The following is a 27,821-nucleotide window of genomic DNA, read 5'->3' as shown; positions in this document are numbered from 1 at the left end:
TCTCTTACAATTCATTACATATTTTTGCTCTTCAAGAGTTTTATATAATAGGTTAATAGTACATCAGTTGCCAGCACCGATGGCACATTGCCAGTCGGTCGGTCGCGGGGTGTCGGTCCCGCGTTCAATGCGGACTGTATTAACATTAAACTGGTTATGTCACATTGGGTTACTCACCGCTCGTCAACTTTAAGTGGAACGTGACATTGTTATATAAAGTGTGACAGATTTATTATTTGCAAGGATTATTAAACCTCAGTTACTAAAGTATTAAGTCTTACTGACGCACTCAGAGTTAACTGATAACTAAAGGAAACTTTAGGAAAAGATTAAACACGTTTAATGCCATTCACACGAATTACGAGTTAATTTTCGTACAAAAATCCATTAATTTATTCTAGAAAGATACAAATCCGAAAGCTAAAAAACGAACCTAGTAAAAACCATTAAAATACCTACATTTCTAATGTACTTTTTATAGTTTTTGGGGCATAAATTAATTACGTATATCTAAAAAACTTACTAATCAAATGCTTTATACAAAGTACTAGGTTACTATTTAATATACAACTAGGATAATGTGCCAAACTTGAATCTAGGACAACTCAGTATAACCCTATATTTCGTACCATAAATTCATATAAATTCAATTACAGAGTTTTATAAGAGCGATATCCGAAACCAGCGATATTGTATGCAGAATACTAAAGATTTTATTCGAACTGCGAAACATTACAAAGTAATATTTTTATCGTATAATCAAACTTAAAATTGTATCCAGATGATATTTAGTTTTTTATTTACATTTAAAGACACATTATTACATTTCTTCAGAAAAAATAATATGCAGAGTTAGAAAATCTTTTTGGTTAAGAGTACAGTATACAAATGAATATTGATGTGACTTGTTTTTATCTTATTTATTTCTTAACTAGCTGTCACCTGCGACTCCGTCCGCGCGCACTTAAAAATAAACTTTATTAGTAACCTATGTGTTCTTCCAGACTATGCTCTACATCTATGTCAAATTTCATCAAAAATCTGTTGAGCCGTTCCGGAGATACCTTCAAACAAACATCCATCCATCCATCTAAACATATTAGTAAGATTAAATTATATATCAAAAAATTAATATCCTCGACTGTTGAACTTATTTTAAAACCAGACATTACCTGCAGCCTTAACAAATATAAACTAAATAACAATAAGTCTGATTACTAATGAGGTTAGCCACATTGTTAACTGAAGCCGGTTTATAACGTTGTCCGCTCGATATTAATTAGTACATGAAACATCTGTACAAACAAATACTGCCTTACTGCATCCGCTGACTCATTTCACATTCATACCGCGACAATGAGGAGACGACAGACTTGGAAAAACGTAACGTCAACTGCCACGGCTTTATTTTACATCTATATGACTTTAGTTACATAATGAATGACACGGGATAGATTGCCAAAGATTTTTCTAGGTAGATATAAGAAAAAACTCTTTTCAAAGAACTCTTTTAGAGTTAAGTTCACCAACAAGTCACCGCATTTCTAATATAATATTATAAAAATTATATTATGTACAAAGCTTAAATAAAAAAATGAACAAAAAAAGTCAAAAGAGATCCACGATCTTTTATACCGTTTCATAAGTTGCACAATAAATGCGATGCAGATATATTTTTAATTGATATTTATTAACTTCGGAAAGTTGGATTTCTCAAGGTATGGACTATGAACGGTACAACCGGTGTTGGAGCTCCTACGCGGCCTTCTAGAGAGTTCTATCGTAAAGTACCTCGCAGCCAACCGGTTCTATTGGTGTTCTGAACACTTAACAGCCCGTCACGGATTTAGTGGACCGGTTAGCGTTCGAAAATAAAGTTTATAGAACCAATATTCTTAATGCTTGATGATTCATTTAGTTACTATTTAGTCGTCAGTTAGAATATGATGTCAGCTAATTACTCTCCTATTTACGTACAACATTGTTTTGTTACTAATTTTAGCATAAATGGTAAATTGGTGCAACTAAACATCAAATATTAAAGAAACTTTATTTAGTTAGTAACTTAAAAGTTATTAGTGTAGTAAAAAGAGCCCGAGATTACTAAACAGATTGATTATTTAACACGTTCAGTGCTACCTACTATTATTGTGAGACCGCTTTGGTACAAGAATATCTTATAAGCATTTAACGTGTTAAACTAAACAGATAGACAAAAATCCTTTTCAATAATTTAACCTTTATTCGACTTTAACATTAACCTCATATAATTTTGGAATCTTATAACCGAGATATTGCCAAATTTATTTTCTCGTAAACTCTTCAAATATTTTACAAATACAATTCATCAACATTGGTTCACCCCAACTCTATTTCTCGCAATCACACACCTGCTGGTTTCACCTCTACCGTTTAGCGTAAATACCAACCTACGATTCTTATTCTAGGTAATATTGTAGTTGTAGTGGCTTTGTAGCTTTGTACCCACTGACCTGTGCATCGGCTGTGTCCGTTGTGTGTACTGCGCCATGTGGTGCCGAGCTCCGGCATGGCTAGGCGCGCATGCCGCGTGCGCGCGCCGCTAGCTCCGCGCCATGCGGGCCCACACACACACTCACCAACACACACACACGCCCACGCCCACGCCCACGGCACCCACACTGCACCCGCACCCGCGATCGCAACCTGCCCACAAATATATCACATAAATATATAGTAGTACACTTTGATAGTCAAGATTCGAGGCCAAAAGTTCTTAGAATTGAGGCCACATTTCAATGTAGCTAAGCTAAATGACTAAGGGAATGAAGATTGAACGGACTCTCTTTTGTGACTTTCATTTGCCTATTTTTTCAGTACTTCACATTCCTTTTCTGTAAATATATATATCAAGATAAAAATGCCATTAAAAGACATAATCAATCGATGACGTCATAGTTAAATTAAAAGGGGCCAAAAAATCATTACGAAACCGTAAACAAAATCATAATTATTAGTCATTGAAAAGAGTATAAGTGGGGTATTTGCAGATACGTCACGTACCACGCAAGTCCTATGTTATTGTCCACGCATAGCATTGTTGCATGTCGTTAAACAGTTCTTTTGTTTATAATGCATTTATCTGAATTTAAACAACGTACCAACATCAATGTTTCCGGCCAATTATGACGAGCCTTGGAGATAACAACACAACTATCATTAAGTTAGTGAGTTCTAACATTAAATTACACTTAACGTTATTTTAAATTGTTACTAAGCATGTTAAAAACAATATGGATGTTTTGACGACGTCGAACGAGATCTTAGAATATCAAGAGCTGAAAACAAAAAGTCCAAAGTAGATAAGGAGACATTTTCTAGACCAAGAGAATCCGCGGCTGTAGTGCCTCTAATCATGTTTTAAATTACGTATGCCCTTAAAGGACTACAACTGCATGGATCTTGATGAATTTTGGCACATATAGAACATAGTTTGGAAGAACACATAGGATACTTATAAGCTTATTTTTTTAATCCGCGTGGACGGAGTCACGGGCGACATCTAGACCTGTATAAAAAATCTAAAGGAAATTAGGTTCGTTTATAGCTTTGAAGAAAAAAAATGTTGTATAATTACTCTATGGCAAAGTAAATCTAAGTAATTAGAAACAGTTTAGAGGAAGTGGGTTAAGTTAACAGTGCACGTAAGCCAACTTTAGCTTAACGACATCTTGCTGCCCTATATAATTACATAGGTGGAGTTAACACATTGTATTTATAATGCTTTTTACTTAAATAACGAAGAAATAATGAACTCATTTTATTTCATTACAATTATACTAGCAGTTACCCGCGTATTCATCCGCACGTAATTAAAAAAACAGTGAAATAATTTTACAAATTGGTTCAGTAGTTTCGGAGCCTATTCAATGCAAACAATCAAATTTCCTCTTTATGCCAAACAAGCTGTCGCCTGCGACTCCGTCTGCGCGGAATTAAAAAAAAAACCTAATAAGCCTTTGTGTTCTTCCAGACTATGTTCTACAACTGTCAGTTTCATCAAAATCCTTTGAATCGTTCCGGAGATAACTTCAAACAAACATCCGCATCCATCTAAACATTCGCATTTATAATATTAGTAAGAAGTAATAAAGAGGGTGGGGTACAATATTTAATACAAATTTTGTCGATGACGATACGGTGGCCAATGTCACATATTCGTGCTAGATTTGTAAGCAATTGCATACCAGTGAGCCTGTATGAATACATCATGCACAGACATCAGTTGAATAGGTTTTGTAGGTCGTGAGTACGTCTCACATTACTGTTGATATAAACAATGGTATCGCGATTAAATAAAAACATCTCACCATTGTATAAAGTTACAGAACAAGTTGAGATATATCGATAGCTATACGAATAAGGGCCAATGTGCAAATTGACAACTTTACAGAGAAGTTCTCAAAGTTTCAACCATATAGGAAAAGATACAGCATAGGCCATTTATTTTAGCAAAAAAACACGTTTAAACCTGTAAATGTGTACTTGTGTTTAGTGCATGTTGTCAACTAAACTAAGATGTAGCTTTTAACATAAAAAAGAAAAAAATATTTCTACGTTTAAATTATTTTATATACTACCATCAGACTAGGTTTCCAGGTGATTATGTTTGAGGCATAGATTTATATCCTAATACGGAATACAAAGGTTTCCTCCACCACCTTAAAATTACCACTTTAAAGAGTAAATTCCATTATTGTTAATTACAATTAAAATTATATTTTGAAAATTGACTCTCGATTAAACGTTAAAATTGTATAAAACACTACATCTATCTTACTTCTTACTAATATTATAAATGCGAAAGTTTAGATGGTTGAATGTTTTTCTGAAAGTATCTCCGGAACGGCTTAACGGATTTTGATGAAATTTGGCACAGGTGTAGAACGTAGTCTAGAAGAACACATAGCTTAGTTATTAGGTTTTTTTAAATTCTGAGCAGACGGAGTCGCTGGTGAAAGCTAGTAAGTTATATATCTATAATTTAAGGATTAAAAACTATTACACAGAACCACAGGAATCGCTAGTTTTTTATCTTTACATAGACAGCATGTCGTAAGATTAAAAAAAATCCAAAAAAAATCAAAACAGTTATTACAAAAACTTGGTCCATAATTGTCTTTGTATATCGTAATAACACAATGTATACCAAGTATAATTAAGTTTGCATCTAAACTAAGCGAATTAGCCGACGTCCTCGCATTATGGCGTGGGAAGTTGAATATTCTTACTACAACAATATATAACCGGAATTGTTAATTTAATCTAATAATTTTCATACCACAAAGTATCGTTATAAAGAGATTTTACACGTGCACGAGATGGTACCAGTACCTATAATGAGTATTTGGGTACGGAAATTTGGAATTGGGAAATAACCTTATTAATCTGACATCCCAACTGCTATTTATTTATGCCAGATAATTTGTGCATGTTGATTTTTTTTATAATAATAAAAATCAAAGATACGTGTTGCGTCTCTTCTATTATAATGACGCAATTTAAGTGGCAGAATAATAAGATTTTAATTGATGTTCTCATCAAAACTTCAATTTAAATCCAATAAATAATATGGCATCTTCTGTTTATAAATAATGCATAAACTATAATTGAGGTATATTTATTTTTTAAGATATAGTATAAAAAATACATGCTAGATAAGTACATATTTTTTCTCTTCGTTTTTAAAAATAGAAAGAGAAAAAGCAAAATTAATTATACAGGCCATATTAATATTGATAAATTTCTCCTAAAATATAATCTATGGTCACTTGCCACTATAAAACCGAAAAAGTGACAACACTATTTTGAAGGTGCAGCGCTAGCAGTGCCGCCATTTTGTTTATTCATTGTGATTTTGCATAATGACGCGTCACGTTTAATTAAAAACATTGCTGGATTCACATGTACTATTTAATTACGACAAATTTACGACCAGTCGGGTAAAGAGAATAACTATACTAACGCATATATTTAGCCATTTCAAGGTTAGAATATAAGCGACAGTTGTAACAGACACTTCTTTGAACAGTGTAAGAATTCAAGATATTTTATACCGTATATTTCTGCGCCATGTGATTAAAAAAAACTATTTATCCCTTTCAAGGTAATTCATTGAAAATGTGTATTGATATACACATCTAGAGTTCTGAACTGAACAGTCGGACAGTACCTACAATTAAAACTCGCGTATGTAGTCACATTATTAACCCTTAGTTAAAACTAAAGGTGTGTAGCGGGCTTTGTCTTGATACTTTTTAATAGCGGATTTAAGGCTAAGTAGCAGTCATATACTCCTACCCATTTCAAATCATTATCTGTATTCTTAGAAATTCATGTTTATATTATCTAATGAGATATAACCATAGAACAAAAAACGAAAAAGGCAAACTAAATATTGTATATTTGCTAAATTTAAAAAAGCAGTAACAGTATATTTTTATACAAGGCGAGATGGAACGCACAGAAAATGTTCGTTATATATTTTATGTGCAATTTTTTCAACTTGTTATGAAAGAAATTGAGTGTAGTGTATAAAATTATGCGGATATATTAAACTTTAGTGATTTATGCTATAAAACATTGAAGGAAGACCCATTTAACAAAATTAGCGTTATTTTTCTGGAATGTTGCCAGAATCATGTAAGTATGGAGCGTTTATAAAGAGTGTTATTATTTTTACGTAAATAATTAAATAACATAATCAAGATAAATTAGGAAATATTGTCTTAATAATAAAATAATCCATGTTGTAATAATACAAGTAAATGGAGTTGCATATGTGAAAAATTTGAACTTATTGATAACTTTTTTGTTTTCGTTGATAGTAAAAACATATCGTGAAATGATTAATATTATCCCGACAAAATTTTAACAATTTATAGCACTTTAGTTATAAAAGAGAGTTAGAGCTAAATGCATTTTTTTGCATATCAAGGTCTTGAGCACTCTTTATTACAATTTTATTTTTTATTGTGTAAAATTATTTCAATATTGTGCAAAATGTTTTTAAAATTATAAGGATAGCGTAGTGATTTTGGTGTTCAAGCGTGGCTTTGATTATATACGTGGGTTCATCTAACTCAACAGATTTTACTGTTTTAAATCGAATTTTATTTAAAGACAAATTTGTAATAATTATGTATACTTCCTTATGCCACATACCAGGCTGATATTGTTATCGCTTTACATAACTATTTGCTTCTCACCGCGTGCATCATCACCACCATGTACCATATAAACTACATGTAACCAAAGAGTGCGAATTGGTGAAATCATTCACATAGTTAATTTGCGCAGTTGCACCACTAGAAATTTCTCGTTCGGATGACGAACTGAGAAAGTAGCAGGAAGTGGGACACTTATTTTCACTTAGTATAATCATTTTATCTGACACATTGAATGTTTCCAATTTGTAATAGACCCTTTATTACTTACCTTTTAGACTAAAACAGCTCAACTATTTCACTGTAGGGCTCGTCACGGATCTCACAAGCGCGGGCACGAACTTGCACTCAAATATCACAGACTTCTTTAAACAAACAGCCTAACACCACTTTCTACAATTTTCATTAGTAACACAAGACTTTAGTCGTTACCAGACACGTTTAGAGTTTTCGAAAAGTCCATTGAACTGTTTCGGTTGAAATTTACGTCCAGCGAAATTATAGGTACGAAGTGGCAACGCTGTATAGACGTCGTATACATTTCGTAGCGCTGCCGCTAGGCGGCGCGGCCGTCAGAGGGGGGCGGAGCCGGCGGGACGCGGCGGGTGGGTGCGAGCGAGAGCCGGCGACGGGGAGCGCGGCCACGTCGTCGGTACACTAGAGAATATTCTATCATGGTGTTCTTATGGGACCCCGTGTCGAAATTGCAATTGTTTAGATGGCGAAGACATTAGCGATGGCAAATGTAGCGACCGGTGACCTTTCGGCGATGCGCGTCACCGCGGGTGGCGATAACGCGAGGTCGTCGGTCGCGCGCGCGACGTTGCCAGCTCGCCCCGGTATTCGAAGCCCACGTTTCCACGGATTACGAAAGTGTCAGCGAAATCCCCTCGGCCCTTTGATACCGGTATCTACCTGCCTAACGAACCTAGCCTAGACACGCAGCCACAGCGATGTGCCCTATCTAACCTACATACATATACGCGCGTATTTCGTTGCGCTCGTTATACTGTCGCGTTCGTTTCGAGTAAAAGTGTTTGTTTTGTTACATGCCTAGAGCCACGCACTTAGTTTTGTTCTATATTTTATACTTTGTGAATTGCTACAAAACGGCAAAGTGTTTATCGTAGTCATTACCTAATCTCTGTGATATAAATTGTAGTCTTCGTAGGTAATTATAACCGGTTTATTTTCATTTCAATGATATAACAATAACGGGTTGATAAAAGTAGACTTTTTGTTAATGTTTTTTAATATTACTTTCGAGAACTATGTCTACTCCAGGTCATTATGTCTAGATTTGTTATTTATTTAAATGAAGTCGCAAATATGATCGGCTCGATTGATTGTTCTCGTTAGTTATGTGGCTAGATAAATATTTATATTAAACAACCATTTGTTAATCTCAGTCGGATAATTATAATCATTGTTCTTAAATTATTTTATCATGCTCCACATTCCATAACCTATACAATATTTATTACCGTCTAACTCAGTGACTAACAGCCCTCTTTTATATTTTAAAAGAGTTTGAATTCGAGTTTTTATAAACTTTTTCGTTAACAGATTTGCGAATTATTGATTAACATCACATTACTAAAGATAAAGGAAGAATTGAGTGTAGATTTGATTGACTCATTTTGTCCTTCCTTGGGTTCTCACGTACGTAATACGACTATAGGGTTTCTCGATCGATCGATACGCGTTTTGAGTAATAAATTCGCTCGATGAGGCAAAGGCAACCCACCGACTACAGCCGTAAAATGCAATTGTAAAACGCTATTTTCTAGCATATATTATAATAAACATTTGCATTCAATCGGGTTTGTCTGTGCTTCTAGATTATTCGATCACGAACCATTTTTGCTTTTCCGTGGTATTTTAAACAGCAATCTTGTTCAAATACAATCTCCAGGATAATGATGTTGATTTCAGCCGATAGGCACAGACTATCTCTAGACATAGAGATTAACAATAGAGAAGCAGTCCCGTAACCGGTAAATGAGCCCCACCTGGCACATACATTACACGTTAAATAAAATTACACGGTACAGTAAATGTGGGGGTAGAGGCCATTCGTTATGCATTGCAACCCCTAGAGAGCAATTTTTGTTTTACATACGATGCTCCCGAGAGTACCTGTGTAGTTTCAACATGGTAAACAATTACTTGTATGCGAGTTCTTTAAAATAAGACATACAACAAAACAGTTTTGATTGTAATTTTATATAGAATATGGTAACAAATAAACTGAAAAACAACTGGAACGATTTCAAAAATTCTTTTGCCATTCGAAAGCTATATTGTCACTGAGTGACATGGGCTATATTTTTACTAGTTTTTCTTTTATTTAATTCCGCGAGGGCCAAATTGCGATCAAAAGATAGTTTTAAAATAATAATACTGCAATGGCGATTTCACGATTTTTATATCAGAGATAATTAAATTTAAACAAATTGTTAATAATTAACAACTAGTAATAATTAATTTTTAAAACAGATAAAAATATCTGAATTCAACACACAAATTCGCGAAACTCGCAGCATCTGCAGCTTATTTCATATTGAATAGAATAAAAAAAATAACTAACGCACTAATTAAAACTAGTCAACTCTTTATTGAAGCAGCAGTAACCGTACTCTTTAATAATTAACTGATTTGTACCGTGCAATTAGTGGAGAAAAAAAACTCCCTGGTTCTGTTAAACTCTATTATGACGAACATAGAATTATAATTGCTCATTATCAACCTGCCCTTGTCACGTTGTATCGGCACTATATGTACTACTCTTCTATACATCTCTGTCAGTCATCACCTCTGAATTTACTAATTTACTTCTTACGCATATCCTCTTTCACTCAATATATCCATACATTCTTCTGTCTTGCACTAACATTGTAGCCATTCAAATTTCATCTCATTACCTTTGCATTTATATGATCATCATTTCTCCGCATAATATGTTCATACCACGCTAACCTTTTGCTTTTAAATTTCTCCGTAATTGGCGCTACTTTAAAACTTCTTCTAATATACACATTCTGAACTATATTATATCACAACATTAATTTGCTGTTAGTGCTAAAAATGACTGGTTTTACTTTTTTGATATATTGTAAGACTTTGATTGACCTTATTAGGCCTAAATACAAGCTTGGTTTCTCTTATAAGCAACTAACCGTGGTTTTCTGAGTCCAAAATCCATGTTTAAATCATATTGCTATATCTGTTTTGTCTATATATACAGGATGAGAGGGAAGACGATTCTTTATACTGAGATTATGGTCTTAGAAACCAACTTGTATATGTTCTAAGTTGGTTTCTTGTTTTTCTTCTTTTGGTTAGAAATAAATTTAATATGGATATATTTCTTTCTTTATTTTTGTATTTTCGTATCGTCTTGTCGACGGACATAGAAAGATACCTCAGTCCTGACTGCGAGCACCGGTGCCTGTCACTCGGGGCACGAATTGATCGGATCCGCTGCGGGGACCGGCCCTCGCCAGGATAGAGGACACTGACCCCACAGAACCTGTTCCCAAACGGGCTAAAACAATGCCAAAACGGACCTTTATTCGAATGTTTCACATTGCGCGTTTAATTACAAAATTCCATTTCATGTTTTTTTTTAATATTGAAATACTTTTTACTTGTACGAAATGTATTTCGACAGATGATAAGAAGGTGTCTAAAATATTAGGGAAACAGCTAATTGTCAAGGATCGTCGATGGCTCAGGGGTTAAGCACTTGGGCCACGGAAGAAAGCTAAAGCGTTCCCGTGGCGCCCGCCATAATGCGTTAGAGGGCAGTCAGGTTTTAGTGGGTATTCCGGTCACCTTCTGTGACCGGCGAGTCCCACACTCCCTACGCCATTGCACAGCCCGGCGTAGGCGTGCGTAAACGCATTTCCTGACTTTAAAAAAAAAAAAAAAGGGTTAAGCACTTGTCTTGTAATCTGCAGGTCTTGAGTTCGAATCCCGCCATGTACAAAGATTTATATAGAACTATATAAATCTTTGGCCATGTACCAATATGTTATTTCGATTTACTTCGGTTCCGATCCCCTCAGTGGGGACGTATAGTGAGTGTTTTCATAGTGAAAAACTAACCATCGACCACGGGGTGAAGTTATCTAAAGATGGGACGCGCTAGTTTAAAAATGCCTATTCACACTACTCTTGAAGCAAACGTCGTATTTGTACACACTAAACTATCGCAAACCTTTAACCAAAACAAGATCACAAGTTTTCTCTTTTTATATAAGGTGTGAAACGTGCAAGAATACGCCTAAATAGCGACTGCTGCTCATAGACAGCAATTGCAGATGCGTTGCCTACCTTTAATCGACAGAGGAGGGGACGCACAGAAAGAGAATATATCCCGTCAAATTCACCATCCATACGAAATACATCTCTTTTTCGGATTTAATTGATTCAGTATACAAGGCTTAAAAAATTTCTATCATTTAATTTCATAACAAAATTATTTCTATAGAAAGGCTTTTTTTGTGACTAACTTGCCACTGTTTGCCTTGAAGAGACATTTACAGTTCCACAGGGCTTGAGGTGAACGAACGCAGATGGCGCTTAGCCTAAACCTCGTTGATGAGTAATTAAGCTCGAGGGCTTCCTCAAGAGCCTCTGCTCGGGCTGTGACTTCATATAAAAAGGCGTATAAATCAAACAATTACCTGATACCCATGTGTATAAATTCGTAAAACAGTAGTTACGTGGGAGATACTCACGTAGCCCAGTTTCCTAAAAGGTGACGTCAGCACAGCTAGGACCTAATTTTAGTACATTCGGCTGGCGGTGACAAGAATTAATTGCGATACTTAATCTTCTGGTATACTGTTTGATGTACCGGCTTAGTACGTAAGCTATATAATTACCAGCCCATTTGCTGATGTACTCTAATGTAAATGTCTCGATTCAAATACCAAGTAAAAAATTGTATTTCCAGGAAGAATATGGGCGTAAAGTAAGAGTTGAAATACAATTGACAACCAACTCTAAAAAAAAAGTAATTGCACCACAGACTAATATATAATTTGAAATAATATTTTTACCTTATAATGAAAGTGGTACTTTTTCAAACATAATTTCAGTGTATCATTTATTTCTGACATTTTAAGTCAATGTATACGTAAAAGGAAAATAAAATTTAAAAATAATGTACCAGATTTTTGAAGAATTTATAAATCCCAGAAATTATTAGCGAATTTCTTGTTATAACTTCATAATTATGAAATGCCGAAACGAAACAGACTACATAAATCCCATTGTTGAATATTTAAATCCAAAATTCGTGTTCTATTCATTAAAACGTGCTCAAAATATACTCTTGGCAAGTGATTTCCTAATCAAATCCTCAACTCGATTTAAATTTCCAGGAAAATTGATACTTGATAGAGGTGCTGATATCCCCACAGGAATACGCGGAATATATTTTAAAGAAGATTTCAGTTTCACACGTTATTTAATAAAAATAAGACAAAATAGATTTTATAGAAATATAGTCTTTTACTATAAGCCTAAGAAGAAACTAAAGCAAGCTATATTAGAGTGAGAAGGTATGCATGTATTTTTCTACAAAAGAAATTCATATACAAAAGTTTAAATATATAAAATATTCTAGAAATGTAATATAATTTAAAAATTTTATATAAACCCTCATAACGCCTTTATGTTAATAATAATATAAAGGGAAATGTAACGTTAACTCGGCGGTGAAACTGCGAGCTGCGACGCGTCGGGAGAGTTGTACGGGGTGGAAATGGAGGGTGGGACGACCTTCAGGGCCCGCCCCGGACGAAATTGCCACGGCCTTGGGCCCAGCTCACTGATATACTATATCTTTGCTATGTCCTAAGTATATTTATGATGTACGCTTTTAGACGTATTGATTGAGTTGTAAACTTAAGTGTTTACTTTTTACCCTAAATTTAGATAAAACTCTGCATTGAGTCTAACAAAAAGATAACAAACACTTTACATAATAATATTAATACAGAGAGAAGAAGCGAGAGAGATATATCGAACAGAAATTCGTAATTCGGAACATCTATATTCATACCTTTTGGGTAGCCAGCATTTTTAGAAATATTAATGAATCACTTTAATGTAACTGTACATTAAAAATAATTATGTAATATACTACAATTTCAACTGGTTGGTTATTGGATATACTTTCTAAATAATTACAATTTAAATTAAAAATTTGAAGTGTTGAACTCTAAAATCAATTTAACAAAGACGTTGTACCGCTGCCGCCCCTTGGCAACCATCACGGCTGGCACAACACAACACAATGGTCTCGCACTACCAATTCGAATCTCGCTATAAAATGTCTTCTTGGAAGCCCGCCTCGGATTCGTTTCCAACAAAGTTTCCTTGGCACAACTTAAAGGTTCTGTTATATTGTTAATTGCGTACAAGTTGTACATGTATGAAATATGAAAGTTAACCGGTTGAATGAAACAACTGTAGGGTTGTTGGTTATATTGTCGTTCCATTGGGAATCTTGCTATTGTATATACGGTTATTTGTAATTTCAACAGAGCACGACTAGCGTGCCAACATGCCATCTGTGACTGACTAGTCGCAGTCATAAAAGTCGTATGGGCCCTGGTCAGCCGATCATACAGATTAACATTGCTACAATATGATAATAAGGAGTTTTAGCGTCTTTTTATTGTAATAAAATAAATATAAGCGTGATGCTTATAAGAAGCGATTCGATTGTACATATAATTACTCCGGTCAATAAATTATAACAAATCATAAATATGTACAATTACATAAGAAAATAACATCATTATAGCTTCTCTACGTCCCCCCCTGACCGGGTCGAGCCTACCAAAGTTTTTTTATTTACTCTAAGATAGTCAGTTTTCGTAAGCCTATTTCATTCGATTCAACGATATTTAGTTCGTGTGAAAGATGAGACGAGCGGGCGGTGCGATATACAGCGTGGCGGCTTCAACTCCGCTGCGGATCTGCGCAGCGAATGCCGAATGAAATGCCGCGAGCGAACCGCGTCGCGCCGCGCTGGCCGCGTTGTGGCGCTCAAATGGATCGCGGAAGAGCGGCAACGTCGCTTCCCGCCGTGCCTCCTAACAGGGATACCATATCTTAGGATACAGTAAATAAATTATTTATTTAGCACAATGCTTTATACAAAATATTTTAACAACGTTTAAATATTTATTAAACTCTGAAATATACCTTAAATTTACTAAAATAAAAAACGTATAGTAATAGTAAAATCTGAGTTGGTCAATATAAACGGATAAGATATCAATAAAAACGGTTTTGAGGCGTTTCATTTCCAATCTTTAAAATTACCTCTTTTTCCTTAATTTCAAATAAAAATTACTTAAGTACAAAATAATGAAGGTCTTAATACATAGGAGAATCGAATAGACCTATTGCAAATCGACATTAAACGTCAAATTTGTTTGAAACACTTTATAGTCACATATGAACAATTTATATTTATATATGAATCGTTTTATTTGCATTGTTAAATGATCAATTTTAAAATTCAATCAATCTCGTAAATAAATAGCCCGTTGGCATCTTTTCTCAAACTGTCCCAAATACCATTTTATATATTGTTACCATGTAGCAACGTACACAACCTGTATACTAGTTATGCGTGTATAGCTAGCATCCCGCATGGCTGGACGATTGACTGCGTTACAACGGTTACTTCAACCGGACCTCCATTTGTTGATTCTTCGAGAAAATAACATAATCACATATATATCCGTGTAAATGTAATGTTAGATGCAGACGTCGATCGCCTACGACTAGCCTCTGCGTCGAAGCGAATAGAAATTCAAGGTCGAAATCGTAAAATAGTGATGTACTCACATAGGCCAAATAGAGTTATTTGTTGAATCTTTGAAAATTTTTTGTTTTATAATATGAATTGCAATATAAGTAGAAAAAAGATACTAAGAAGAAATTGTACATTAATTTTCTTATTACAAATCAAATTTTAATAACAAATTTAACTTTCAAAAGATTGCTTATCTTATAGTGAGATGCAGAGGACCTCTTTTTTAATAATTTACCATAATATATTGAATTTATTAATAAAGAACCAGTTTTAGTTTTACTTTAAATTAATTATAAGTGTACAATTTACTAGCTTATGAAAGCAGTTTGACAAGTTACACAATATTATTGTCAAGACGTTAAAGGTTCGACACGACTTTACCAAGGCTTCAAACTTCATAAATCAAAACCATTGGTATAATTCCACTAATTGCTAGTATATATCGTCATTGTTGAGTTATATTAATTTATATTCGTTTTATTCTATGTGATATATCTTTGTATTGTACTGTTCATTAGGCCCAAATGAAAAAAGTCTATAAATACATATTTTTTTAAATTGTTAATTACAGGTTTTGAATTGTATATTGTATTTTTTTCGAATAAATAAATTAAATGAAGATTATTGGTTAAAATTGTCTATGTTGCATTAAAACAAAAAAAAATGTGTTCCAAATTCGGTTGCTTTATATCCATCCAATTTAACGTTACGTAATTATTTGTTCATAACTTAAAAACTTATCTTCATAACCATCATCCTGCGATTTTTACTACGGAGGGCACACTCTGTCATATGTTTAAAAGCTATAATAGCAGTTAGTGCAGCTGAGTACTGGCACCTTCTTCTCAGTCGCTTCAGTCTTTACAGACTGGTCGTGGTCATCAAGTAGGTGCCGTGACCCGTTTAACTAGACGCCTCCACTCTTCCCGGACTACTGCTTTTTTCGCACATACATGTAAGGGGACGTCTACTGCGGCTCTGACCTGGTCTATCCACCTCATGGGCGATCTACCTCGTGCCCTGGTGCCTTCCACTTTTCCCTGCACTACTAACCGTTCAATGGATACATCATCATTGCGTCTACATACGTGACCAAAGTAAGTGAGGATACGAGCATGGACAATTGAAGACAGGCGCTGTTTGATTTTAAGTTCTTCAAGGATGGATTTATTGGTTCGGAATGCAGTCCAGGATATACCCAGCATTTTCCTCCAGCACCACATCTCGAATGCGTCTATTTTTTGTCTTTCGCTCTCTCTCACGGTCCACGTTTCCGCTGCGTAGAGGAATATGGAGAAGACAAGTGATCGAACTAGCCGGGTCTTAGTGGCCTTGGTAACGTTGCGGTTCTTCCATACTCTCTGAAGCTTGTCCATCGCAGTCCTCGCAATTGCTATTCTTCGCTTAATCTCGTCTCTGCAGCCTCCAGTGTTCGAGATCAATGCTCCTAAGTAAATATATGACTGGACCACTGAGCAATTTGCAATCTTTGTGACCTCTGGCGAGTTGTTGGTGGTACGGTCCACAATCATTATTTTGGTCTTATTGCGGTTGATCTTGAGGCCAAATTCGAGACTTACGCTCTCCATTTTTCGAAGAAGTTCTTCCATATGGTAGGCACTAGTAGCAAAGAGAGTTGTATCATCGGCGTAGCGCAAGTTTGAAATTTTTCGGCCACCGATGGCGATTCCATCCGTCCAGGTATCAAGGGTACGTCGCATTATTAATTCCGTGTAAATGTTAAAAAGTAACGGTGAGATAATACATCCTTGTCGAACGCCTGCACTAGGATGAAAGTGACTCGATAATGTGTCGTCTGTACGTACCGACGCAGTGCCATCTTCGTACAGGCGTCTGAGCAAATGCACCAGGTGTTTTGGTGCACCCATTTCCAGTAAAGTCTGCCAAAGTTTAGGCCATTTTACCGAGTCGAAGGCCTTTGAGAAATCAACAAAACAGATATAAGTCGCTTTGTTAAATTCGCGTGATTTCTCAATTATCTGTCGCACTATAAGTATTTGCTCTCTAGTACCTTTCCCCTTTACGAAGCCCGCTTGTTCAGGTGCCACTTCTTTCGAAAGAAACGCCTTTAATCTTTCGTTTAATATGTGTAATAAAACTTTGCTGGCATGCGATATTAATGCAATAAGGCGATAGTTGTTACATAACCTCGTTGAACCTTTTTTATGGAGCGGAACGAAAACAGTGTGTGTCCATTCTTGAGGCCAGGTTCCAGTTTGCCAAATTCTATTACAGAGCTCATGAAAGATTTGGATTCCATACTCGCCCGATGCTTTAATAGTCTCGATTGGAATACAGTCAGAGCCTGTAGCCTTCCCCTTTTTTAAATGCTTTATTGCAGCTCTAACTTCATCTTTCAGAATGTCTGGCTCCTTTTCTTCGTCCTTAGGGTCCGTGGGTTCAAAGCACTGAGATTGTGGGTCTTCAAACAGTGACTGGCAGTAATTTTTCCACGTGTCCGAAATCTTTCCTATCTCTGTTACTATCTGCCCTTCACTATTTTCTATTGCCCACGTTTTAGTAGATAAGGATTTTGTTATAAGCCGGATCTTCTGATAGAGATCCTTTGTCTCATGCTTATCTGCATGGGTTTCTATCTCTGCACAAATATTTTTTAGTTTGGCATTGTAGTCCCGCCTGCACGCTGCTTGTATTTGAGCTGACTTTCTGTTAAGTGTCCTCATATCTGCTCCCATAGCTTTCATCTTCCGCCTTTCTTCGACTAGGGTTAAGGTAGCGTCACTCATCCAGTGTTGTTTTTTGTGAGTGTAGGATGTTGAGGTATGGTCTACAGCCAATCCAAAAATATTCTTTGCACGTTTCCACAGTTCATCCGGACTTTCTGTTTTAAAATCCGTCGTCGTCCAGTCTTCCCAGTTTTGTTTTATGGTTGCTAAAAATTTTGAACCATCCTTTACTTCAAGCCTTTTAGGTTTATTAAACTTTCTGGATGTTTTTAGTTTTAATTGCATTTTGGCGATTAATAACTGATGATCCGATCCACAATCGGCTCCTGGCAATGTGTGTGCCTTTCTTACGGATGTCCTCCACCGTGATCGAATCATTATATAGTCGATCTGGTTTCGGTATTTTCCATCAGGTGACGTCCAAGTGTAGAGCCTACGAGGATGATTTTGGAAAATGCTATTTGATATTAAGAGATTATTCTCTGTGGCAAATTGTATCAGACGTTCACCTCTGTCATTACGCTGCCCTAGACCGTATTTACCTACACAAGGGCTCAACAGATGAGAGTCGGAGCCTATTTTTGAGTTGAAATCACCCATAATAACTAAGAGTTCTCGTTTTGGAACGCTAGTTATTGTTTTTTCTAGGACAGAATAGAACGTTTCGACTTCGTCATTATTAGCAGAGCTAGTGGGTGCATAAACTTGTATGATATTAAAGTTAACTGGCGTCGCTTTAATTTTGATGGTTATTATTCTGTCGCTAACAGGTTCATATCCTATTATGCAGTTACTAATACCTTTTGGGACCACGAAACCAACTCCATTCCTACTGCTGTCGTCTTTGCCTGAGAAGTAAACGATGTTGGATTCGGTGAGAATGTGACCACTACCCTTCCAATGTGTCTCACAGATACCACAGATATTTATGTTGCATCGAGATAGTTCTTTTTCTACTATTTCGAGTTTCCCTGGTTGGAGTAGACCACGAACATTCCAAGTTCCTATTTTTTGGACCATTCGCATTTTGATGGGTGTTTCGCATTCGCATTTTTAGAAATATTAATGAAGCATTTTAATGGAGCTGTACAATAAAAATAATTATGTAACATACTACAATTTCAATTGGTTGATTATTGGATATACTTTTAAAATAGAAATTGGAAGTGTTGAACTCCAAAATCAATTTAACAAAGACGTTGTACCGCTGCCGCCCCTTGGCAACCATCGCGGCTGGCACAACACAACACAATGGTCTCGCACTACCAATTCGAATCTCGCTATAAAATGTCTTCTTGGAAGCCCGCCTCGGATTCGTTTCCAACAAAGTTTCCTTGGCACAACTTAAAGGTTCTGTTATATTGTTAATTGCGTACAAGTTGTACATGTATGAAATATGAAAGTTAACCGGTTGAATGAAACAACTATCGGGTTGTTGGTTATATTGTCGTTCCATTGGGAATCTTGCTATTGTATATACGGTTATTTGTAATTTCAACAGAGCACGACTAGCGTGCCACCATGCCATCTGTGACTGACTAGTCGCAGTCATAAGAAGTCGTATGGGCCCTGGTCAGCCGATCATAGAGATTAACATTGCTACAATATGATAATAAGGAGTTTTAGCGTCTTTTTATTGTAATAAAATAAATATAAGCGTGATGCTTATAAGAAGCGATTCGATTGTACATATAATTACTCCGGTCAATAAATTATAACAAATCATAAATATGTACAATTACATAAGAAAATAACATCATTATAGCTTCTCTACGTCCCCCCCTGACCGGGTCGAGCCTACCAAAGTTTTTTTATTTACTCTAAGATAGTCAGTTTTCGTAAGCCTATTTCATTCGATTCAACGATATTTAGTTCGTGTGAAAGATGAGACGAGCGGGCGGTGCGATATACAGCGTGGCGGCTTCAACTCCGCTGCGGATCTGCGCAGCGAATGCCGAATGAAATGCCGCGAGCGAACCGCGTCGCGCCGCGCTGGCCGCGTTGTGGCGCTCAAATGGATCGCGGAAGAGCGGCAACGTCGCTTCCCGCCGTGCCTCCTAACAGGGATACCATATCTTAGGATACAGTAAATAAATTATTTATTTAGCACAATGCTTTATACAAAATATTTTAACAACGTTTAAATATTTATTAAACTCTGAAATATACCTTAAATTTACTAAAATAAAAAACGTATAGTAATAGTAAAATCTGAGTTGGTCAATATAAACGGATAAGATATCAATAAAAACGGTTTTGAGGCGTTTCATTTCCAATCTTTAAAATTACCTCTTTTTCCTTAATTTCAAATAAAAATTACTTAAGTACAAAATAATGAAGGTCTTAATACATAGGAGAATCGAATAGACCTATTGCAAATCGACATTAAACGTCAAATTTGTTTGAAACACTTTATAGTCACATATGAACAATTTATATTTATATATGAATCGTTTTATTTGCATTGTTAAATGATCAATTTTAAAATTCAATCAATCTCGTAAATAAATAGCCCGTTGGCATCTTTTCTCAAACTGTCCCAAATACCATTTTATATATTGTTACCATGTAGCAACGTACACAACCTGTATACTAGTTATGCGTGTATAGCTAGCATCCCGCATGGCTGGACGATTGACTGCGTTACAACGGTTACTTCAACCGGACCTCCATTTGTTGATTCTTCGAGAAAATAACATAATCACATATATATCCGTGTAAATGTAATGTTAGATGCAGACGTCGATCGCCTACGACTAGCCTCTGCGTCGAAGCGAATAGAAATTCAAGGTCGAAATCGTAAAATAGTGATGTACTCACATAGGCCAAATAGAGTTATTTGTTGAATCTTTGAAAATTTTTTGTTTTATAATATGAATTGCAATATAAGTAGAAAAAAGATACTAAGAAGAAATTGTACATTAATTTTCTTATTACAAATCAAATTTTAATAACAAATTTAACTTTCAAAAGATTGCTTATCTTATAGTGAGATGCAGAGGACCTCTTTTTTAATAATTTACCATAATATATTGAATTTATTAATAAAGAACCAGTTTTAGTTTTACTTTAAATTAATTATAAGTGTACAATTTACTAGCTTATGAAAGCAGTTTGACAAGTTACACAATATTATTGTCAAGACGTTAAAGGTTCGACACGACTTTACCAAGGCTTCAAACTTCATAAATCAAAACCATTGGTATAATTCCACTAATTGCTAGTATATATCGTCATTGTTGAGTTATATTAATTTATATTCGTTTTATTCTATGTGATATATCTTTGTATTGTACTGTTCATTAGGCCCAAATGAAAAAAGTCTATAAATACATATTTTTTTAAATTGTTAATTACAGGTTTTGAATTGTATATTGTATTTTTTTCGAATAAATAAATTAAATGAAGATTATTGGTTAAAATTGTCTATGTTGCATTAAAACAAAAAAAAATGTGTTCCAAATTCGGTTGCTTTATATCCATCCAATTTAACGTTACGTAATTATTTGTTCATAACTTAAAAACTTATCTTCATAACCATCATCCTGCGATTTTTACTACGGAGGGCACACTCTGTCATATGTTTAAAAGCTATAATAGCAGTTAGTGCAGCTGAGTACTGGCACCTTCTTCTCAGTCGCTTCAGTCTTTACAGACTGGTCGTGGTCATCAAGTAGGTGCCGTGACCCGTTTAACTAGACGCCTCCACTCTTCCCGGACTACTGCTTTTTTCGCACATACATGTAAGGGGACGTCTACTGCGGCTCTGACCTGGTCTATCCACCTCATGGGCGATCTACCTCGTGCCCTGGTGCCTTCCACTTTTCCCTGCACTACTAACCGTTCAATGGATACATCATCATTGCGTCTACATACGTGACCAAAGTAAGTGAGGATACGAGCATGGACAATTGAAGACAGGCGCTGTTTGATTTTAAGTTCTTCAAGGATGGATTTATTGGTTCGGAATGCAGTCCAGGATATACCCAGCATTTTCCTCCAGCACCACATCTCGAATGCGTCTATTTTTTGTCTTTCGCTCTCTCTCACGGTCCACGTTTCCGCTGCGTAGAGGAATATGGAGAAGACAAGTGATCGAACTAGCCGGGTCTTAGTGGCCTTGGTAACGTTGCGGTTCTTCCATACTCTCTGAAGCTTGTCCATCGCAGTCCTCGCAATTGCTATTCTTCGCTTAATCTCGTCTCTGCAGCCTCCAGTGTTCGAGATCAATGCTCCTAAGTAAATATATGACTGGACCACTGAGCAATTTGCAATCTTTGTGACCTCTGGCGAGTTGTTGGTGGTACGGTCCACAATCATTATTTTGGTCTTATTGCGGTTGATCTTGAGGCCAAATTCGAGACTTACGCTCTCCATTTTTCGAAGAAGTTCTTCCATATGGTAGGCACTAGTAGCAAAGAGAGTTGTATCATCGGCGTAGCGCAAGTTTGAAATTTTTCGGCCACCGATGGCGATTCCATCCGTCCAGGTATCAAGGGTACGTCGCATTATTAATTCCGTGTAAATGTTAAAAAGTAACGGTGAGATAATACATCCTTGTCGAACGCCTGCACTAGGATGAAAGTGACTCGATAATGTGTCGTCTGTACGTACCGACGCAGTGCCATCTTCGTACAGGCGTCTGAGCAAATGCACCAGGTGTTTTGGTGCACCCATTTCCAGTAAAGTCTGCCAAAGTTTAGGCCATTTTACCGAGTCGAAGGCCTTTGAGAAATCAACAAAACAGATATAAGTCGCTTTGTTAAATTCGCGTGATTTCTCAATTATCTGTCGCACTATAAGTATTTGCTCTCTAGTACCTTTCCCCTTTACGAAGCCCGCTTGTTCAGGTGCCACTTCTTTCGAAAGAAACGCCTTTAATCTTTCGTTTAATATGTGTAATAAAACTTTGCTGGCATGCGATATTAATGCAATAAGGCGATAGTTGTTACATAACCTCGTTGAACCTTTTTTATGGAGCGGAACGAAAACAGTGTGTGTCCATTCTTGAGGCCAGGTTCCAGTTTGCCAAATTCTATTACAGAGCTCATGAAAGATTTGGATTCCATACTCGCCCGATGCTTTAATAGTCTCGATTGGAATACAGTCAGAGCCTGTAGCCTTCCCCTTTTTTAAATGCTTTATTGCAGCTCTAACTTCATCTTTCAGAATGTCTGGCTCCTTTTCTTCGTCCTTAGGGTCCGTGGGTTCAAAGCACTGAGATTGTGGGTCTTCAAACAGTGACTGGCAGTAATTTTTCCACGTGTCCGAAATCTTTCCTATCTCTGTTACTATCTGCCCTTCACTATTTTCTATTGCCCACGTTTTAGTAGATAAGGATTTTGTTATAAGCCGGATCTTCTGATAGAGATCCTTTGTCTCATGCTTATCTGCATGGGTTTCTATCTCTGCACAAATATTTTTTAGTTTGGCATTGTAGTCCCGCCTGCACGCTGCTTGTATTTGAGCTGACTTTCTGTTAAGTGTCCTCATATCTGCTCCCATAGCTTTCATCTTCCGCCTTTCTTCGACTAGGGTTAAGGTAGCGTCACTCATCCAGTGTTGTTTTTTGTGAGTGTAGGATGTTGAGGTATGGTCTACAGCCAATCCAAAAATATTCTTTGCACGTTTCCACAGTTCATCCGGACTTTCTGTTTTAAAATCCGTCGTCGTCCAGTCTTCCCAGTTTTGTTTTATGGTTGCTAAAAATTTTGAACCATCCTTTACTTCAAGCCTTTTAGGTTTATTAAACTTTCTGGATGTTTTTAGTTTTAATTGCATTTTGGCGATTAATAACTGATGATCCGATCCACAATCGGCTCCTGGCAATGTGTGTGCCTTTCTTACGGATGTCCTCCACCGTGATCGAATCATTATATAGTCGATCTGGTTTCGGTATTTTCCATCAGGTGACGTCCAAGTGTAGAGCCTACGAGGATGATTTTGGAAAATGCTATTTGATATTAAGAGATTATTCTCTGTGGCAAATTGTATCAGACGTTCACCTCTGTCATTACGCTGCCCTAGACCGTATTTACCTACACAAGGGCTCAACAGATGAGAGTCGGAGCCTATTTTTGAGTTGAAATCACCCATAATAACTAAGAGTTCTCGTTTTGGAACGCTAGTTATTGTTTTTTCTAGGACAGAATAGAACGTTTCGACTTCGTCATTATTAGCAGAGCTAGTGGGTGCATAAACTTGTATGATATTAAAGTTAACTGGCGTCGCTTTAATTTTGATGGTTATTATTCTGTCGCTAACAGGTTCATATCCTATTATGCAGTTACTAATACCTTTTGGGACCACGAAACCAACTCCATTCCTACTGCTGTCGTCTTTGCCTGAGAAGTAAACGATGTTGGATTCGGTGAGAATGTGACCACTACCCTTCCAATGTGTCTCACAGATACCACAGATATTTATGTTGCATCGAGATAGTTCTTTTTCTACTATTTCGAGTTTCCCTGGTTGGAGTAGACCACGAACATTCCAAGTTCCTATTTTTTGGACCATTCGCATTTTGATGGGTGTTTCGCATTCGCATTTTTAGAAATATTAATGAAGCATTTTAATGGAGCTGTACAATAAAAATAATTATGTAACATACTACAATTTCAATTGGTTGATTATTGGATATACTTTTAAAATAGAAATTGGAAGTGTTGAACTCCAAAATCAATTTAACAAAGACGTTGTACCGCTGCCGCCCCTTGGCAACCATCGCGGCTGGCACAACACAACACAATGGTCTCGCACTACCAATTCGAATCTCGCTATAAAATGTCTTCTTGGAAGCCCGCCTCGGATTCGTTTCCAACAAAGTTTCCTTGGCACAACTTAAAGGTTCTGTTATATTGTTAATTGCGTACAAGTTGTACATGTATGAAATATGAAAGTTAACCGGTTGAATGAAACAACTATCGGGTTGTTGGTTATATTGTCGTTCCATTGGGAATCTTGCTATTGTATATACGGTTATTTGTAATTTCAACAGAGCACGACTAGCGTGCCACCATGCCATCTGTGACTGACTAGTCGCAGTCATAAGAAGTCGTATGGGCCCTGGTCAGCCGATCATAGAGATTAACATTGCTACAATATGATAATAAGGAGTTTTAGCGTCTTTTTATTGTAATAAAATAAATATAAGCGTGATGCTTATAAGAAGCGATTCGATTGTACATATAATTACTCCGGTCAATAAATTATAACAAATCATAAATATGTACAATTACATAAGAAAATAACATCATTATAGCTTCTCTACGTCCCCCCCTGACCGGGTCGAGCCTACCAAAGTTTTTTTATTTACTCTAAGATAGTCAGTTTTCGTAAGCCTATTTCATTCGATTCAACGATATTTAGTTCGTGTGAAAGATGAGACGAGCGGGCGGTGCGATATACAGCGTGGCGGCTTCAACTCCGCTGCGGATCTGCGCAGCGAATGCCGAATGAAATGCCGCGAGCGAACCGCGTCGCGCCGCGCTGGCCGCGTTGTGGCGCTCAAATGGATCGCGGAAGAGCGGCAACGTCGCTTCCCGCCGTGCCTCCTAACAGGGATACCATATCTTAGGATACAGTAAATAAATTATTTATTTAGCACAATGCTTTATACAAAATATTTTAACAACGTTTAAATATTTATTAAACTCTGAAATATACCTTAAATTTACTAAAATAAAAAACGTATAGTAATAGTAAAATCTGAGTTGGTCAATATAAACGGATAAGATATCAATAAAAACGGTTTTGAGGCGTTTCATTTCCAATCTTTAAAATTACCTCTTTTTCCTTAATTTCAAATAAAAATTACTTAAGTACAAAATAATGAAGGTCTTAATACATAGGAGAATCGAATAGACCTATTGCAAATCGACATTAAACGTCAAATTTGTTTGAAACACTTTATAGTCACATATGAACAATTTATATTTATATATGAATCGTTTTATTTGCATTGTTAAATGATCAATTTTAAAATTCAATCAATCTCGTAAATAAATAGCCCGTTGGCATCTTTTCTCAAACTGTCCCAAATACCATTTTATATATTGTTACCATGTAGCAACGTACACAACCTGTATACTAGTTATGCGTGTATAGCTAGCATCCCGCATGGCTGGACGATTGACTGCGTTACAACGGTTACTTCAACCGGACCTCCATTTGTTGATTCTTCGAGAAAATAACATAATCACATATATATCCGTGTAAATGTAATGTTAGATGCAGACGTCGATCGCCTACGACTAGCCTCTGCGTCGAAGCGAATAGAAATTCAAGGTCGAAATCGTAAAATAGTGATGTACTCACATAGGCCAAATAGAGTTATTTGTTGAATCTTTGAAAATTTTTTGTTTTATAATATGAATTGCAATATAAGTAGAAAAAAGATACTAAGAAGAAATTGTACATTAATTTTCTTATTACAAATCAAATTTTAATAACAAATTTAACTTTCAAAAGATTGCTTATCTTATAGTGAGATGCAGAGGACCTCTTTTTTAATAATTTACCATAATATATTGAATTTATTAATAAAGAACCAGTTTTAGTTTTACTTTAAATTAATTATAAGTGTACAATTTACTAGCTTATGAAAGCAGTTTGACAAGTTACACAATATTATTGTCAAGACGTTAAAGGTTCGACACGACTTTACCAAGGCTTCAAACTTCATAAATCAAAACCATTGGTATAATTCCACTAATTGCTAGTATATATCGTCATTGTTGAGTTATATTAATTTATATTCGTTTTATTCTATGTGATATATCTTTGTATTGTACTGTTCATTAGGCCCAAATGAAAAAAGTCTATAAATACATATTTTTTTAAATTGTTAATTACAGGTTTTGAATTGTATATTGTATTTTTTTCGAATAAATAAATTAAATGAAGATTATTGGTTAAAATTGTCTATGTTGCATTAAAACAAAAAAAAATGTGTTCCAAATTCGGTTGCTTTATATCCATCCAATTTAACGTTACGTAATTATTTGTTCATAACTTAAAAACTTATCTTCATAACCATCATCCTGCGATTTTTACTACGGAGGGCACACTCTGTCATATGTTTAAAAGCTATAATAGCAGTTAGTGCAGCTGAGTACTGGCACCTTCTTCTCAGTCGCTTCAGTCTTTACAGACTGGTCGTGGTCATCAAGTAGGTGCCGTGACCCGTTTAACTAGACGCCTCCACTCTTCCCGGACTACTGCTTTTTTCGCACATACATGTAAGGGGACGTCTACTGCGGCTCTGACCTGGTCTATCCACCTCATGGGCGATCTACCTCGTGCCCTGGTGCCTTCCACTTTTCCCTGCACTACTAACCGTTCAATGGATACATCATCATTGCGTCTACATACGTGACCAAAGTAAGTGAGGATACGAGCATGGACAATTGAAGACAGGCGCTGTTTGATTTTAAGTTCTTCAAGGATGGATTTATTGGTTCGGAATGCAGTCCAGGATATACCCAGCATTTTCCTCCAGCACCACATCTCGAATGCGTCTATTTTTTGTCTTTCGCTCTCTCTCACGGTCCACGTTTCCGCTGCGTAGAGGAATATGGAGAAGACAAGTGATCGAACTAGCCGGGTCTTAGTGGCCTTGGTAACGTTGCGGTTCTTCCATACTCTCTGAAGCTTGTCCATCGCAGTCCTCGCAATTGCTATTCTTCGCTTAATCTCGTCTCTGCAGCCTCCAGTGTTCGAGATCAATGCTCCTAAGTAAATATATGACTGGACCACTGAGCAATTTGCAATCTTTGTGACCTCTGGCGAGTTGTTGGTGGTACGGTCCACAATCATTATTTTGGTCTTATTGCGGTTGATCTTGAGGCCAAATTCGAGACTTACGCTCTCCATTTTTCGAAGAAGTTCTTCCATATGGTAGGCACTAGTAGCAAAGAGAGTTGTATCATCGGCGTAGCGCAAGTTTGAAATTTTTCGGCCACCGATGGCGATTCCATCCGTCCAGGTATCAAGGGTACGTCGCATTATTAATTCCGTGTAAATGTTAAAAAGTAACGGTGAGATAATACATCCTTGTCGAAC

At 36.3% G+C, this 27,821-nt stretch overlaps 1 protein-coding gene across 2 annotated transcripts in view; it reads right to left on the bottom strand.

The window, feature by feature from the left end:
* Positions 1-7,774, bottom strand: part of LOC123722192 (nuclear receptor corepressor 1) — a 96,610-nt gene extending 88,836 nt beyond the window's left edge. For both annotated transcript variants that reach the window (XM_045683256.1, XM_045683258.1), the window contains exons 1-2: positions 7,477-7,774; positions 2,493-2,685 (exon numbers count right to left, since the gene is read on the bottom strand). In XM_045683256.1, coding sequence (XP_045539212.1) covers positions 2,493-2,530 — 38 coding nt within the window. In that variant the 5' untranslated portion in view covers positions 2,531-2,685; positions 7,477-7,774. The remainder of the gene's footprint in view (positions 1-2,492; positions 2,686-7,476) is intronic.
* Positions 7,775-27,821: the final 20,047 nt, after the last annotated feature.

The sequence above is a fragment of the Papilio machaon genome, chromosome 21 (genome assembly GCF_912999745.1).
Source record: "Papilio machaon chromosome 21, ilPapMach1.1, whole genome shotgun sequence".
NCBI lineage: Eukaryota > Metazoa > Arthropoda > Insecta > Lepidoptera > Papilionidae > Papilio > Papilio machaon.
The sequence above is the reverse complement of the archived record's forward strand: the minus strand, read 5'-3'. Positions and strand labels throughout refer to the sequence as shown.